General features: G+C 36.4%; 1 protein-coding gene across 6 annotated transcripts in view; it reads left to right on the forward strand.

Moving 5' to 3' along the window:
• Nucleotides 1-12,004, forward strand: part of LRBA (LPS responsive beige-like anchor protein) — a 747,733-nt gene that overhangs the window by 127,464 nt on the left and 608,265 nt on the right. For all 6 annotated transcript variants that reach the window (XM_051819347.2, XM_051819345.2, XM_051819348.2 and 3 more), the window contains exons 15-17: nucleotides 315-394; nucleotides 2,657-2,719; nucleotides 6,384-6,481. In XM_051819347.2, coding sequence (XP_051675307.2) covers nucleotides 315-394; nucleotides 2,657-2,719; nucleotides 6,384-6,481 — 241 coding nt within the window. The remainder of the gene's footprint in view (nucleotides 1-314; nucleotides 395-2,656; nucleotides 2,720-6,383; nucleotides 6,482-12,004) is intronic.

Consider the following 12,004-nt stretch of genomic DNA (forward strand, 5'->3'; position numbering starts at 1 on the left):
AAAGTTTACATTTTTGTTTTTTTTTTTTTCCTCTGTTAACAATACTTTCAAAAGACTTTCTTCAAACAAAACACAAGTGCTTATTATTAGTGAATTCAAGTCTTACTTGCCACCTCATTTGTATGTTTTGGAAATCCTTTTTCATATTCAGAGTGTTGTACATATAGTTGCCTAGATGTGGCATGCTGTCTTTCTAGAGGCAGAGGAAGGGCATGGTGCTAGGAGAGCCTTTATGTTTCTGATGAATAAGAAAAAGCCTTTGTGAATGAGGTCTTTGCAATATTAAGTGTGTTAATATTTATATTTTTTTAAAGATGGACCACGGCCTAATCAAAAAGAAATACTTTCTCTGCGTGCATTCTTGTTGATGTTCATTAAGCAGTTAGTGATGAAGGTGAGTTCATATTGCTTATCTGGTAGCATTCTGTGGATGAGAGCTTATAATTTCATATAAAATACAATCTTGATTTAGTTTTTTTTTCGCTTTGTTACTAAGATTACACATTGGAACATTCTTTGATATATTTATTTCCTTTTTTTGTTCTTTCTTCATTTTGGATATATATGGATATAAATTATTGAATTATTGCATACATGAAAGTTGGTAATTGTGGTATACACATGTATATGAATGTCTGTAGAGCTCTATCAGTACATGTTTACTGAGTTTCTACTGCATATTAGGTGCTGTTAGCAATGGTGATGCTGTAACCACTAAAGCTCTTTTTTTTTTTTTTTAAGATTTATTTATTTGTTTGAAAGTCAGAGTTACACAGAGAGAGAAGGAGAGACAGAGAGAGAGAGAGAGAGGTCTTGCATCTGCTGGTTCACTCCTCATTTGGCTGCAGTGGCTGGATCTGCACCAGTCCAAAGTCAGGCGCTTCTTCCAGGTCTCCCATGAGGGTGCAGGGGCCCAAAGACTTGGGATATCTTCTATTGCTGCTTTCCCAGGACATAGCAGAGAGCTAGGATGGGGAGTGAAGCTGCCGGGACTCAAACCTGGTGCCCATATAGGATACCGGCACTGCAGGTGGTAGCTTTACCTGCTGTTCCACAGCGATAGCCCCAACCAGCAAAGCTCTTAAAGGAGCTTTTACTATTCCGTAGGGAAAGGATTTCTTATACTTGACATTCAGATTTGGAGAAATAATATTTCTATAAATGTTCCAGTTAGATTTATTAGTCTTTAGAAATGATCATGTTTTATCCCTTTTCATTCTGTTAAAGGAAAATTTAATGCTGTTTTTAAAGAAGACAATTTGTTTTATAAGATAGAGGTATATAAATTTTTTTTATTTAAAAGTCACAGTTAGAGAGAGAGAGAGAGACAGAGACAGACAGAGAGAAAGACAGATTTTTCATACTCTGGTTCACTCCCCAGGTGGCTGCAATGGCCAGGGCTGAGCCAGGAGCTTCTTCCAGGTCTCCCACATGGGTGGCAGGGGCCCAAGCACTTTGGTGATCTTATGCTGCTTTTCCCAGGCCATTAGCTAGCAGGGAGCTGGATTGGAAGTGGAGCAGCCAGGACATGAACTGGCACCCATATGGGTGCTGGCATCACAGGAGGTGGCTTTACCTACTATGCCACTGGCCTCTGTTGCAATATTTCATTCAGAATTTTCCTGTGTCATTTTATTTTTTATTCTCTATATTATAAAGCTTCATTAGCTGTCACATAATATTATAGCAAATGGACCTAACTTTTATCACACCTTTCAAACCTCTCAGATACTTTATTTCCATTTGAAAGAACCTTTTTTCTTGAGAAACTTATTAAGAGATTATTTTTTCTGTTTTCTACGTTCTTTCCTGTTGTATACTTGTTTTTATATCCAGTTCTCTCTTTTGTTTTGTAATTAATATATTGATAGAGTAGGTTGAAATTTTCATACTGAGTTCATATTTAAAAGTACACGGTTTTTCTCCAGCAAAATTGCTATTCAATTTTTAGGTACTTTTTATCTTGGTAATTTTAGAAACTGTTCATATTATTGTATATTTTTAATTTTTTATAGGTAGATTATCTTCTACATTTGGGAGAGTGGTGAATGTAGATAGTACTCTCTTTTTTTTTTTTTTTTAAGATTTTATTATTTATTTGAGAGGTAGAGTTATAGTCAGTGAGAGGGAAAGACAGAGAGAAAGGTCTTCCATCCACTGACTCACTCCCGAAAATGACCGCAATGGCCGGAGCTAGGCCAATCTGAAGCCAGGATCCTGGAGCTTCTTCCCAGTCTCCCACATAGGTGTAGTTGCCCAGGTACTTCGGCCATCTTCTACTGCTTTCCCAGGCCATAGCAGAGAGCTGGATCAGAAGAGGAGCAGCCGGAACTAGAACCAGTGCACATATGGGATGCTGGCACTGCACGTGGAGGATTAACACACTTTGCCACAGCATGGGCCCTGACAATACTCTTTTATTATTAATCATTACATATTATTTAGTAGGCTATCATATTATAGTGCTAAAAATAGGATACTGAATATATTAAATGTCTTTTGACTTCTATGTACTCTTGAATGTTATGTCTTCAGTTCCTTCCTGAACTTTTATTGTAAATTTAGATTCTATATTGCAGTGTCTTTTTATATTTATAGTAACTGAGTAATTTGACAAATCTATGTATATATAGCTTCTTATATTATGTTTTTAAAGGATTCTGGAGTAAAGGAAGATGAACTACAGGCCATTCTTAATTATCTACTGACTATGCATGAGGTAATATTTGAATTCCGTATTTTGAGGTTTTATTTTTTGAAGCTGCATTGTCAACTTTTTTAAATTAAAAATATTGAAGAAATCTTCCCTAATTATATTACTGTATTAGTAAATAAATTTGTCTGTTAAGAAACTAAATCTTAAAAATCTTAATTTAAATATTCTTTATTATCCCAATATGACTCTCAGAATAATCATGAGTGCCTTAAAAAACATGAAAATTAGATTTCATGGAATTACTAATAAAGTATACCAGACAACACTTTTACTGTATTTACAATAAGCAGTGTAATAAGTGCAAAAATAGGTTATAAAAATGAAAAAATGATTATATTTTAAATTCATAACAATAATTGCACTGATTTGCATGTTTACATGTTAAGTTAAACAGCTTATTTGTAATGAGATTTAAAATTATCTGATTGAAAGGGAGGTTCAAAATTGAATAAGCTAAGAAAACTGTGTTTTTTTCTTTATTTTTAAGCACTGTTAAAATTCAGTGTATTCAAAGTATAGTCTAAATAAAATGCATTAAGTTAAAAATTAATGGAATATCATGTATCACAGCATTTTAAATGAGAATTTATGTTCTTATAGTATAATTCATGTCATATGAGTTAATAAGTGTTTTAATGTGGTACAGTACCTTCTTTAAAAGTTAATGAGTGAAAGACAATAACTGGGCCTATGTTTGTTAATTGAGGCATAAAAGAATGCCTTAACTTTCTTGATTATATATTTGACTTACAATATTAATGATTGTCATATTTTTGCCCCTTAAATAGGGTATCTCATTATTAAAAAATATTTTTCTTACTTAATGTGATAGTTGAAGAGTTTTCAATTGCATTTCCTAGTAATATGTTAGTATATGGAATTTTTTTTTATTATTCTTAATGATGCAAATCAAGTCTGGGAAAATATTAAAATGTTTATTTTCATGCAAAAATTTTAAAGTCCATTTATAGTTCTTCATATTTCCCATGAACTTTTTGCACTCCCTGCATATATATGATTTCAAAATTATTCTACAGCAAAATAAATATATCTTTTAATTCCATTTTCCATAAAATTTTTGAATTACTCTTGTACTTCATAAAAAAAACTGGAAGTAAGAGTATTCCTCTATTTTGTTTCAGTCTTTCAGTTCAATCTTTTAGGTTCTTCAAATGATGTGTTTCCAATGGTTCAGTGCCCTGTTGTCTACTTTCTGAACTTTAGGCATACAAATAGCTTCTGTGGCAAAAACTGAAAATAGGAAATGAAAACTTAGATTCAAAGCAACCAAGTCAACTAACCTCTGCTAGTTGATTCCTTTTTTCTTTAGCGTCGGAATTACCCAAGTAGTCCCTAGTGATATTCATATCTATTGAAACATACAACAGTGAACGATTTCCATCAAGATTTTTTTGGTTTCAAAATCACAGTGCTCTTGTGCTAAAGTTCTGTAATTGTTATCTGTGCCAAATACAGTATATGTTGACAATAAGCATATGTTGACTATCTTCATTTTAAATATTGATAACAGTTAATATATGAGCTATTCAGTTATCATTTTCCCAGAGTGTTCTTTTAGAACTAGTTTCTTGAGAGGCACAGTGAACAAAAATTTCAGGTTAGGTAAGTACCACTAGCACCAGATTGTTACAACTTTTACAAATATATGAATGGCTCTCCTATGTCTTACTGCAATAAAGAAAAGAAAAACTTAGTTCCTCTCTCCCCTCACTTGTTTGATGCATATTCTTTCTTTTATAGTATCTGTTTATTTGAAAGGCAGAGTTACACACACACACACACACACACACATACATGCACACACAGGTAGTTTTCATCTGCTGGTTTACTCCCCAAGTAGGCCAGGTTGAACTCAGGAGCTGTGAACTCCATTTGGGTCTCCTGCATCGCTGTCAGGGACCCAAGCATTTGTGCCATCCTCTATGGCTTTACCAGGTATATTAGCAGGGAGCTGCCTCAGAAGTGAATTGAGCGTCTGCGACTTACACTGTTACTCATATTGGATGCCGTGTCGCAGGTGGTGGCTTAACTATTGTGCTACAGTGCCAACTCCAGTATATATTCTTTCCTAGTATAATGAAAGCTGTTATGTCAAATATACTATTGTGTTGAATATGCTTCAGGAAATCTTGATTCATTATAATACAAAGATTTTTTAATGAGCTGCTGACTTTAAAAAATTACTATTTAAAAGTTGTACTGGCTGGCGCTGCGGCTCACTAGGCTAATCCTCCTCCTAGCGGCGCCGGCACACCGGGTTCTAGTCCCGGTCGGGGCGCCGGATTCTGTCCCGGTTGCCCCTCTTCCAGGCCAACCCTCTGCTGTGGCCAGGGAGTGCAGTGGAGGATGGCCCAGGTGCTTGGGCCCTGCACCCCATGGGAGACCAGGAAAAGCACCTGGCTCCTGGCTCCTGCCATCGGATCAGCGCGGTGCGCCGGCCGCAGCGCACCAGCCGCGGTGGCCATTGGAGGGTGAACCAACGGCAAAGGAAGACCTTTCTCTCTGTCTCTCTCTCTCACTGTCCACTCTGCCTGTCAAAAAAAAAAAAAAAGTTGTACTGTTATTTTTATCTGACATAAGAATTAGTCATATTTTGGGGTATCGTGATGTTTCAATAGGCAATGTAAGTCAGAGTAAATGTATTTTTATTTTTGTAATTATTTCAATGACATAGCTACAGAGAGAGAGAGAGAGTGAGTGAGTTTTCATTCAGTGGTTAACTCCCTCAGTGGCTGTGGCTGCAGTACCTGGGGCTTGTCCAGGCCAAAGTTCCATCTAGGAACTCTGTCCTAGTCTCCCTGTGGTTTGAAGGGTCCCAAATACTTGGGCCATCTTCCACTGCCATCTCAGGCACATTAGCAAGAAGCTGGTGGAAGCCGGAGTAGCAGGAATTTGAACTGGCAGCTTGATACTGGATGCCAGTGTTATAGGTGTCAGCTTAATCCACTCCACCACAACTTCAGTCCCTGTATGTTTTTCTTTAAAAATTTGTTTTACAAAATTCATTTATTTTGTTTAAGAGGGAAGGAGAGGAGCTGGTGCTGTGGCGCAACAGGTTAACACCCTGGCCTGAAGCGCTGGCATCCCATATGGGCGCTGGTTTGAGTCCTGGCTGCTCCACTTCACATCCAGTTCTCTGCTATGGCCTGGGAAAGCAGTGGAAGATGGCCCAAGTCTTTGGGCCCCTGCATCTGTGTGGGAGACCTGGAAGAAGCTCCTGCTTTGGATTGGCGCAGCTTCAGCCATTGCAGCTAATGGGGGAGTGAACCATCAGATGGAAGACCTCTCTCTCTCTCTGCCTCTCCTCTCTCCGTGTAACTCTTTCAAATAAATAAATCTTTAAAATAAAAAGAGGGAAGGAGAATGGGAGGAAGAGAGAGCATCTTTACTCTTGTTTTTTAACTGCTATGTCAAATACCTGCTGCTTGTTTCCTTAATTAAGAAATTGTTTGACTATTTGATAATGTGTAGTTTGAACTATACAAATAGATGTATATATTTAAGCAACATAATTTCTTCAAAACAATATACATTATACATACGTCAGCTTTTTGTAAAATTGAAATGTCCATTGTTTCAGGATTATTCAGTATTCAACTAAGTTGTTTTTGCCTCATGTTTATTTTTAAATCTGCAATAATTGTAGGATGACAATCTAATGGATGTCCTACAGCTGCTTGTTGCATTAATGTCAGAGCATCCTAACTCTATGATTCCTGCTTTTGACCAAAGGAATGGCTTACGGTAAGAGTTACTGTCTCAACAGATTTAATTATATTTAATATAATGAATTGGCTTAGAAATATTGGAGAGGTTCTTAAATATTTAAAGTTTTATTTAATATTATGAAATGAGTTTATATATAGTGTGAAAGAAGATTTAAGAGCCATATTTTTTCATGTATTATGGTTTGTTGAATAAATCTTATAGAGGCTGTGATACTATTTGTTATCCTTTAATTTGTGAAGAGAGGTCATTTTTAGTATTTTGTTTGTTGAGTAGTGCTTATGTGGTGGTAGCACAAGGTTGAATTCTTTAGCAAAGTTATCTTTAGGTCCTAGAATGCATCCAACTGTGATCCAAGAGAAGTGTCATCTGGTAAAAAATCACTTTTTCCACCCCCTGGTTAGAAGTCACCCCCATCATACAACAAGATAATGAAAAATCTGTCATTGTCAAGTTTCCTTATGTTCCTAGTCATCCCTCCTTTATATTGTGCCCTGGGCTGACACTCTGCCTATTGTAATTATAGATTAATTTGAATATTCTATGATTTTATATATAAGTGTAACCATGTAGTAAATATTCTAGATTTGTTTGCCATATTTCATTCAGCATGAATTATTTTGAAATTCATCCATGTTGTTGCATGAATCAATAGTTTATTCCTTTGTATTGCTGAGTATTTTTCCATTAAATATGTATCCCATAAATTATTTATTCATTCATTGTTGATGAACATTTGTTGCTAGTTTTTGGCTTTTGAAAACAAACTTGCTCTGAATATTCATATACAAATATTTATACAGACATATGCTTTTATTATCTTGAGTATATATCTAGGAATATAATGGCTAAGTCAAATGGTAGGGTAGGGATATAGATATAAATTTAAATATATAATTTTTTAGGTAGCTGTCTAACTTCCAAATGGTTGTACAGCTTTTTAAAAAAATTTTTATTCTATTGTATTTATTTGAGAGAAAGAGAGGGAGAGAGAGGGGGAGAGAGAAAGAGGGAGCGTGGGTAGGTATGAGGGAGGGAGAGGGAGAGAGAAAAGAGAAATCTCCTGTTTGCTGGTTCATTTCCAAATGCCTACAACATTTGGGATCACTGGGCAGAAGCCAGAACTCAATCCAGGTCTCCCACATGGCTGTCAGGGATTCAAACACTTGATCATTGCCTTTTGCCTCCTAGTGTGTATAATCATATTAGCTGTGTTTGAGAATCTGATTGTTCTGTATTTTCACCAGCAATTGTTAATTTTAAACATTCGAAAGGGTCTGAGGTAGTATCAAATTCTGGTTCTAATTTGCTTTTCTTGCAATGACTAATGGAGGTTTCCAGCATCTTCTTATGTGCTTTTTTTTTTTTTTTTTTTTTGCCATCTGTATATGCTTCCTTGGTGAAATGATTTCATTAGTTTTTAAAAATTGTGTTATTTTTGTTTCTTGTTATTGCATTTAAGAATTCTTTATATATTCTGTATACAAGTATTTTACCTTGTCTATGCATTATGAATATATTCTTTGAGTCTGTGGCTTGTCTTTTTCTCCTCTTGACAGGTTCTTTTAAAAATAGTAAAATTAAGAAGCCCAATTTTCTGTTATGGGGTATAATATTGGTATCATGTCTAAAACTTTTACCTAACCCAAGTTAACAGATACTTTCTTCTAGAAGTTTTATAGTTTTAGGTTTCACATGTTTGTATATGAATCAGTTTGGGTTAGTTTTTGTATATGCTGAGAGCTGTGAAATCAAGGTCCTTTTTTTATATGCTATATGGAAATCCAGTTCTTCCAGCAGTATTTGTTGAAAATATACTTTCTTCACCAAAATACTTTTGTCTCTTAGTAGAAAATTAGTCAACCAAATATATGTAGGTCTATTTTCAGTTGTTTTATTTTAGCATTGATTTGTCTATCTTGATGCTAAATCCTAAGTAGCCTTTTAACTTTATGATCACACAGGATGAGTCTCCCAACTTTGTTGTTCTTTTTTCACAGCTGTTTTTGCTGTTTGCATTTTTGTGTGCATTTTAGAACTGGCTTATCACTTTCTACCAGAAAGTCTGCTGGCATTTGGATTGGGTTTACCTCAAATCCATAGATCAGTTTGGGGAGAAATAACATCTTAGTAATAATGATCCAGTTTTTTTTTTTTTTAAAGATTTATTTATTTATTTGAAAGGCGGAGTTACAGAGAGGCAGAGGCAGAAAGAGAGAAGGAAGTCCTCTATCCCCTGGTTCATTCCCCAAATGGCCACAATGGCTGGAGCTGGGCCGATCTGAAGGCAGGAGCCAGGATATTCTTCTGGGTCTCCCTCATGGGTGCAGGGGCCCAAGGACTTGGGCCATCTTCTACTGTTTTTCCAGGCCATAGCAGAGAGCTAGATTGGAATTGGAGCAGCCGGAACTCAAACTGGCGCCCATATGGGATGCCGGCACTGCAGGCAGCGTCTTTACCCACTACACCACAGCACCAGCCCCATGATCCAGTATTGATTCTGAGTCATGGACCTGGCATGTCTCTGTATAAGTTTATTATTTTTGGGCAGGATTTTGTAGTTTTTAGTGTCTATGTTTTATATATCTTTTGTCAGATTTCTTCTTCTTCTTCTTCTTCTTCTTCTTCTTCTTTTTTTTTTTTTTTTTTGACAGAGTGGACAGTGAGAGAGAGAGACAGAGAGAAAGGTCTTCCTTTGCCGTTGGTTCACCCTCCAATGGCTGCCGCGGCCGGCGTGCTGCAGCTGGCCCGATGGCAGGAGCCAGATGCTTCTCCTGGTCTCCCATGGGGTGCAGGGCCCAAGTACTTGGGCCATCCTCCACTGTACTCCCTGGCCACAGCAGAGAGCTGGCCTGGAAGAGGGGCAACCGGGAAAGAATCTGGCGCCCCGACCGGGACTAGAAGCCGGTGTGCCGGCGCTGCAAGGTGGAGGATTAGCCTAGTGAGCCGTAGCGCCGGCCAGATTTATTCTTGAGTATATAGTATTTTCTTATGCTTTTGTAAATTGTTTTTAATATAAGCTTTTGTTCCTACCATCACAAATAGTTTTATATTTGATCTTTTTTGCAGCAATTTTGCTTGTTATTAGTTCAGTTGTTTTTTTTTTTTTTTTTCTGTAGATTCCTTATGATTTTCTGTGTAGACATTTTGTCTCCAAGTAAAGATGGTTTTTCTTCTTTCTTTCCTGATCTGGATGTTTAAAGTTTCTTTTTCTTACCTGATTGTGATAGTCAACACCCCCAGTGTAGTACTGAGCAGGAGTGGTGAGAATGGATGTCCTTGCCTTGTTCCTGACTGCAGGGACCTGTGGTCAGTCTCTCACTGTTATTTCTCTGAAAGCTGTAGGATTTTTTGTTGATGGCTTTTGTGAGGCTAAGGAAATTCCCTTCTTAGGTTACTGGGATTTTCATCTTTTTTCTTCCTCCTCCTTCCTGCTTTCTTCCTCCTTGTCTTCCTCCTTCTGTGTTCTTCTTCCTCCTCTTTTTTTTTTTTTTTTAAAGATTTATTTATTTAAAGGCAGAATTGGGGGTGGATGTTACAGACATATCTTCTGTCCACTTTTGTTCACTTCCCAAATGGTTGCAGCAGCCAGGGCTGGGGCAGGCTGAAGCCAGGGGCCAGGAACTCTGTCAGTCTCTCATCTGGATGGCAGGGGCCCAGGCACTTGGTCCATCTTCCTCTGTTTTCCCAGATGGATTAGCAGGGAGCTGAATTGGAAGTTCAGGCTGGGACTTGAACTGACACTCATAGGGGATGCTGTGATTGCAGGCTGCGGTTTAATCAGCTGCACCACAGCGCCAGCCCCTGAGCTTTTTTTTTTTCTTGAATCAGAAATGAATGTAACATTTTTATCAAAATTTTTTTCTGAATCTATTGAGATGAGCATGCTATTTTTAAAAAGCTGTTAATGTGTGTTGTATAAAATGTAACTACCAATAAATAGTATGTTTTTTAAAAATTACACTACTTCCTAAAATAAAATCATTTGGTAACATTCTCTCTTTCTCTCTCTCTCTCTCTCTCTCTGTGTGTGTGTGTGTGTGTGTTTGGATTCAGTTTACTAAAAATTTTAGAAGAACTTTTCATCTGTGCTCATGAGGGCTATTGTATTTTTCTATTATTGTAACAATCTTCGTGAGTTTTTGTGTCAGTGCAAATGCTGGCCCAACAGAATGATTTGTGAAATATTTTGTGCTCATCAGTTTTCTAGAAGATTGAGTGGAATTGTTACTGTTTAATCTTTAAAAATTTGCTAAAATTTACCAGTGAAGTTATTGAGGGTGAAATTTTGCTCATGGGAATGTGGATTCAAATTCCTTAGTAGATATGGGACTGTTTATCCATTTCTTCTTCACTGAACTTTAATTATTTGTATCCTTCAAGCAATTGGATATTTCATCTAAACTTAAATTTACTCATATAAAGTTGTTCCTTTATTTTCACTTAAATATCTGCAGAAGCTGATAGTGATAAATTGTTCTTTTTGTCTCTCAATCAGTATGCTACAGGTTGATCCAATTTGTGGATTATTTTGAGACCATATTCTTTTTGAGGTAGTTTGTGCTGTAATTCCTTCCTAAGCATTTTAGTTTCATCTCATTTTTATTCTGTTCAAAATACTTCTTAATTTTTCCTTCTGAATTCTTGTTTTATATGTGTACTTTTTAGAAGTGTGTTTGAAAGATTTATTTTAAAGATTTATTATTTATTTGAAAGAGCTATAGTGAAAGAAATCTTCCATTTGCGGGTTCACTCTTCAAATGCTACAAATGGCCAAAGCTAGAAACCTGCAACTCTATCTGGGTCTTCCACATGGGTACCAGGGAACCAAGTATTTGGGCCATCTTCTGCTGTTTTCCTAGACACCTTAGGAGGGAGCTGAGTAAGATTTGGAGTATCCAGGACTTAACCAGCACTCACATGGGATGCTGTTCCCAGTGCTAGTCTCTCCCTTCATTCTTGAGAAACTTCCTTTAGAATTTCCCTGTTCAGCAGTTTTCCTTTAAGCAAATTTTCTTCTGAAAGTATCTTTATTAAGATTTTAACCTTAAGAGTACATTTTCTGTATGTTGAATTCTATGTTTTTGTTTCTTTTCTTTTAGCACTTTTTAAAATGTTTTTACCCTATTGGTTGGTCTCCATGGTTTTGAATGAGAAATCTGTGGTTTATTCAAATCTTTCCTTGCTAAATGTAATTGCTAGTTTTGGTACCCTGCTTTCAAGATATTTCCTTAAGTGTCCCCCTATGTAGTTTCTTTATAGTTTTCTTTGTAATTATCCCCAACTTTGAGATGTTTTAAGCTCTTACTTTAAAAATATTTTCTGCTTCATTTGTCTTTCTCCATTCATTTTGTGTTTGCAATCACATGAATATTTGATCTTCTGATAGAGTTGCACTACTCTTTTAGCCTCTGTTTGCTTCAGTCTTTTTGTTCAGGTTGTATTTTTATAGAAACCTGATAAAATATGATAAACTTGTTCTTCAAGTTTATGAGCTATTTCTTTGCCTTTTAAATTTCGATATTGAATCCATGTTATGCA

This window comes from Oryctolagus cuniculus, chromosome 8 (assembly GCF_964237555.1).
Source record: "Oryctolagus cuniculus chromosome 8, mOryCun1.1, whole genome shotgun sequence".
Classification (NCBI taxonomy): Eukaryota; Metazoa; Chordata; class Mammalia; order Lagomorpha; family Leporidae; genus Oryctolagus; species Oryctolagus cuniculus.